At 37.9% G+C, this 6,154-nt stretch overlaps 1 protein-coding gene across 1 annotated transcript; it reads right to left on the bottom strand.

Annotated features, from left to right (window-relative positions):
• Positions 1 to 3,487: 3,487 nt before the first annotated feature.
• On the bottom strand, positions 3,488 to 4,450 carry LOC123938800 (olfactory receptor 2T29-like). The gene has a single exon (XM_046000504.1). The coding sequence runs from the start codon at positions 4,448 to 4,450 to the stop codon at positions 3,488 to 3,490; it is 963 nt and encodes a 320-aa protein (XP_045856460.1).
• Positions 4,451 to 6,154: the final 1,704 nt, after the last annotated feature.

The raw sequence follows: 6,154 nt of genomic DNA, 5'->3' as shown, positions 1-6,154 counted from the left end.
TTCGATAATCTAAAATCTTGGGGGGAAAAATTTCTGCTCCTAGTACATGAACACTGTTTCCATTTGTGAGATTGGGAAAATTTTCATAGACAACTTCTTCCACTATATCTTCTACACTTCTTCCTTTTCCTCCCCTTCAGGGATTCCAATAATTCTGACGTTGGAACATTTCATGGCATCATTTATTTCCCTGATTCTGTTTTGATGGCTTCTTAGCTGTTTGTTCCAGGGTTCCTCCTGATCCTTTCTCTCTATCTGTTTGTCCTCCAGATCACTAATTCTATCTTCTGTCTCAGTTACCCTAGCTTTTATAGAATTTAGATTTGATTGGAACACATTTGGAGCATTTTGAACATCATCCCTGGTGGCTTTCAGTTCTGCCCTAATCAATTCTGTTTGGTCATCCATGGCTTTCTCCAACCTAGCTATTGCCTGGAGAATTGTTAGCCTTATTTCCCTTTCTGACATATTGTCTATGTCGATAGCCATTAGCTCTGTTGCAGAAGGTCCATCCTCTGTATTTTCTTCTGTTGGGCATTCCTCCTCCTAGTCATTTTGGTAAGAGATGACTGAACAGATGCACATGGATATATTGATTGTGGTGCAGTCAAGGTGCACCCTGGAACGCTTCTGTGCAATCAGAATTTCCCACCCAAATGAGAGAAAAAAGAAAAGAAAAAGAAATAGAGGAAAAATAGAAAAGAGAGAGAGAGACTGAGACAGGAGAAAAGGGAAGATAAAAGAGAAGGCTCAGCCCAAATGGGCTCTGAGTTAAGATTCATGAAGTATACAAACAAAAACAGTCAAACCAAAAGACTGATAAAAGTATATAAACAAACAAAAAAAAAGGATATGACAAGAGAAAAATATATATATATAAGCAAAAAAAGGAAGAACCTCGTCAAAAAGAACCCCAAGTATAAGATTTATATACTATCAGGACAAACACAAATACACAGAAACACTGGTGGAAGGAAAAGATGGGAAAGTGCTTATAAATTCTCAGTGTGGGCGAGGAAGGTTATTTTGATTCTACCTGGATGTATCTTGGTGTCTTTGTTAAGGGACTCAGTTTTCCTAAGATACAGGGGGATTAAAAATTGGTTTACCTATAGGGGTAACATTGACTGGGGAAAGGGGATTACCTTGAAGTTTAACTCTATATGTATAGTAGAAAATAAAAATTAAAAAAGAATAAACTAGACTAAAATAAAGTAAATTTTAAAAAAAAGTAAAATTTAAAAAAAAAATTTTTACATTTTTAAAAATAGAAAAGCAAAAGAAAACACCGGTGTATGTATCAAAAAGTTCAGGTTAGAAGGTTATTAAGGAATTTGATGTACTGGACATCTCACTGTGATGGTAAATAGGTTAAAAAATTATCTATATGTGTAAAAAAAAAGGAGTTAAAAATAAAAGTTGTATTTATGAAGTAGTGGTGGTTGTTCTCTTGTCATCTTCTTTTTTTTTTTCTTCCTTCCTGGTTGGTTTTCTTGGGGAGGGGTCTGCCACGTGTGTTTTCTGTCAACGATGTTCCCTGAGTTAGGTCCTCCCGCCCCCCTCAATGGGGCTGGCTCTTAGGAAACCTTTTTTTTTTTTTAGGCTTGTTCTCCAGAGGTTTTTATGTTTGTTCATCTGTTTTCTCTCGCCTTCACAGCTTTTGATCCTTTTTGGAAGTTTAGAGGAGAGCAAACTGCACCCAGACCTCCCTCTCAGAGAGAAGCCTCAGAATGCTCTGCAGAGCTGCTGGTAGAGTAGGTTCTGACTCACGGTCCCTGGGGATGCAGGATCTCCTCCTTGTACCCAATTACCACGGCAGTGGCGGCTGTCTGGGCAGCCCCAGAACACCAGAGAGGTTCCAAGCAGCGATTACACACTGAGATTTTTCCCGCTGGCCTGCACTGGGAATGCTTGGTGCTTCTGGGTGCCAGAGCCCCCAGCTAGCACCTGTGAGCTCCTCTCCCAGGGGAGGGTCTGGGACGCGCGCATTTCAGGGATGCCATCTGGGGAGGCACCCAGCCCCTTACAGGAGCCTGACCCCACACGTTCTCGGGTGCGCTGGTGGCTCAGGCACACCAGCGGCGCAGGGACCGAGACTTGCTTTCTCTGCCACACTCTCTCTGGCTCAGCGCCAGGGGAGGCTGTCCTGAGCCCGGGGACTTAAGCCCCTCTCCCTAACTGCCCCAATTCCCACAATTTTGCCTGCGATGCTTTGCTCTTTTTTTTTTTTTTTTTTTTTGAGTGCTTTCTACTAGACTCCAAGCTATTTCTGGTCCCAAGATGCAGGACACTCTCGTATTGGGGTATTACTTTCCAATCGGTTGCCTCTGGTGGCTCCCTCCCCCTTTTGTTTATCTTCCAATATCAGCCAATGTTCCCACTCTGCTTTACCTGCCCACTGGCATCTTCTGCTCCTGTAGAGATCCAGACATGTATAATTCTGACCTCAGGCTGATTTCTTGGGTGATCAAAGTTCTTTGGTAGGTGATCAGCTCACTTTAGGGTACAGGTTGAAATGGTGCCTCCTCCTATTCCCTGCCATCTTGACTCAACTATTTGTTATTTTTTATTGTAGTATAAGATCTTTTTTGAATAAATTAAGGACTGAATATTTGATGATCTTCCTCTTCTTGTTTGTATATTAAGCTAAATACTTTAAATATGAGCTCTAATACCACCTTATGCTGGAAAGCTTCCCTAAGACCTCCTTGTTAAGGTTAATATTTTTCCCATAATACTTTCTACCACAATGTACTAATGATTTTGGAGAAGTAATGGCCACAGGATATCTTCAGGTTTAGAACCTAAGAACAATATTGCCCTAGTTAAACACAGGCCATAAACAATGAATCTTGGAATACTTCATCAAAAACTAATGATGAATTTTATGGTTACTTACATAACACAATACATTTTTTTTTTAAAACCAGACCAGTAACTGAATTGTGGAAGTATTGATCAGCCATGGTAACTAGCGCATGATTTCCAAGCTTTGTCACACTGCCACCATGCTGCAAGGACAAATTTTAAAATAATCAAAATTCTGATCCTTTATGTTTTATTCTTAAGTAAGTTCAAATTTATGGAAGGTTAGTATGAATAATAATAGTACAATTAACACTCCTATCACCTTTTGCCTAGATTCTCCTATAAGTTTATACTCCATTTGGTTTATCACCTCTCTCTCCATCTCTCTTTCATCAGTTGTACACCTTATGATCTTTGTTTCTAAATATTTTATCACTTACTTCTTAATAATATGAATATTGAGAAAAATACAACATGAATACAATACAATTGTACAAGCACTTTGAATGCAGAAGTGTAAAAAGGAAGAACTTTCCAGTACAGGGACATAATGCTTTCAAAAGTGACAAAGAGATGATGACACATTATGTTATAAGAATCTGAAGAAAAATATTGCCAAAAGTCCTAAAGTTTTGATTTGTAGAGTGAAGGGGGAAAAACACATTAGTACAAATATTCCCTACTTCATAGTTTCCTGTAGGACAGATCCCACATTCAACAATATTTTTAGGGCCCTTGTTACATCCTTATTCCTAAGACTATAAATTAAAGGATTTAGAACAGGAGTGAGTATAGTGTAAAAGACAGATACAATCATGTCCTTCTTTGGGGTGTGATAGGAGGTGGGAAGCATGTAGGTATAGACAGCAGCACCATAGAAGAGGATGACTACCATCATGTGGGAAGAACAAGTGGCAAAGGCCTTCTTCCATCCCTCTGCTGAGTTCATCCTGTGGATGGTGAAGAGGATGAAAGAATAGGAGCTTGAAATGATTGTCACAGGGATGAGGAGCATGAGAACACAGCACAGGTACATGAGGGTCTCATAGAGGGAAGTGTCTGAGCAGGAAAGCTTCATTACAGCAGGGACCTCACAGAAGAAATGATGGATCTCCCGGGATCTACAGAAGGGGAAGGTCATGCTGACGGGTGTGAGCATAAATCCATCCACAGATCCTAGAAACCAGGAAGAAGACACCAAGAGGAGACACACCCTATAGTTCATGAGGATAGGATAACGGAGTGGATGGCAGATGGCCACATAGCGGTCATAGGCCATGGCAGCTAGAAGGAAAAATTCTGAACCTCCTAGTGTCAGATAGAGAAACATCTGCAACCCACATTCAGGGGCTGAGATCTTATTCACTCCTGTGACCTGGTCCATGAGCATCTTGGGCACAGTGACAGAAATGTACATCACATCCATGAGAGACAATTGGGTGATAAAAAAGTACATGGGGTTATGAAGGTGAACATCACAGTGTATCAGAAGGATCAGGATGGTGTTTCCAGACAAGGCCATCAGGAAAACTACAAAAATCACCACACAAAGGAGATCTGGGTACTTGGATTGAATGAAGAGTCCCACTAGGTCAAAATCTGATCGTCCAGTATAGTTGGCCACCCAAGTTGTATTCTCCATTGGATCACCTAGAAGAACTATGGAGTTGACAGATCACTCATGGGATATGACCACCCAAAATAACTGTGTGTGTGTGTGTGTGTGTGTGTATGCACATATGCACGTGAGCACGTGTGCATGTTTACACATAGCAACCTGGGTGCCAATAAGGGAAAGTTCCAAGGACCTGTAAATTTTTAGATTATAAATTACCTATAATTGACCAAATTTATTAGAAATCTAAGAATTCACAACTATGGTTCAAAGATATCAATACTTAGTCATTCCACCTCTGGGTACACATTTTCCCCAAGGAAAGCAAAAGAGTATATGCACCCTTACTTTTATTTTTTTTCAAATCTCCAGATGATATTCCTTTTTTAAGTTGTATTTAAATTCAAATTATTTAACATATGGTGTAATATTAATTTCAAGTGTAGAATACAGTGATTCAACATTTTCGTATAACAGCTGGTACTCATCATATATGCACTCTTCATCCCTATAATCTGTTTAACCCATCCCGTCAGCCACCTGCATTCTCATAACCACCAGTTTGTTCTCTATAGTTAAGAGCCTGTTTCTTGGTTTGTCTCTCTCTCTCTCTTCTTTTTTCCCCCTTTACTCATTTGCTTTGTTCCTTAAATTCCACATATGACTGAAATCACACTATATTTCTCTTTCTCTGATTTATTTCACTTAACATAATACTCTCTAGCTCCATCCATGTCATTGCAAATGGCAAGATTTCATTCTTATGGCCTGAATAATATTTCATTGTGTATTTTTATTGTATATTTTTATATACACCCATATGTTTATTGCAATGTTATTTACAATAGACAAGATATGGAAACAACATCAGTGGATAAGGAAGGAATGGTGTGTAAATATTATTATATATTATATTATATATTATATTATACCATTATATATTATATTATATATATATATATATAATATTATACCATTATCATAGTGGATTGAGATTCTTCCCCTTTTTACAACACAGTTGGACCCACAAGTGTATTATAAGTGAAATAAGTCAAACTGAGAAAGACAAATATTACATAATTTCACTCATATGTGGAATCTAAAAATATAAATTAATAAGGAAAAAACAGTATGAGTCCTAGAAATATAGAGAAGAAACTGATGGTTACCAGAAGAGAGAAGTGTGGGGTGATGGACACGATGGTCAAGAGGGAACGGGACATACAATCTTCCAGTTATGGAGTGAATAAGTCACAGGAATAAAAAACACAGCATTAAGGATTATAGTCAAAGGTATCATAATAGTCTGTATGGTGACAGCTGTAACCTACACTTGTAAACATAGCATAACATATAATTTGTTAAATCACAATGTTGTATACCTGAAATTACTATAATATTGTCTGTGAAGTTAATATTGGTAACTTACAGTAAGGTTGCCAGAGTTCAAGATCATGAGATTTCCTGATGATGATTAGTTGTTTATCAATTAGTATGGAAATTTTTGGAATAACTGCCATAGAAAAACACAAAAAGTGAATTATGGAAAAAATAAAATCTCCTATTTATAGAATTTTTTATTATGGAAATCAAAATTGAATCAACTTTTCAGGTTTAAAGATCCAATTGGATCTTAAAAACTCTTAGGTATATATTCTGTATGAGAAGTATTTAGAAAGTAACTGAAACATAACTTAGGGAATATTTATACCAAAAATGTGAACCCTCACT

The sequence above is a fragment of the Meles meles genome, chromosome 3 (assembly GCF_922984935.1).
Source record: "Meles meles chromosome 3, mMelMel3.1 paternal haplotype, whole genome shotgun sequence".
NCBI classification, from domain to species: domain Eukaryota; kingdom Metazoa; phylum Chordata; class Mammalia; order Carnivora; family Mustelidae; genus Meles; species Meles meles.
This window is presented reverse-complemented; position numbering and strand designations above follow the sequence as displayed.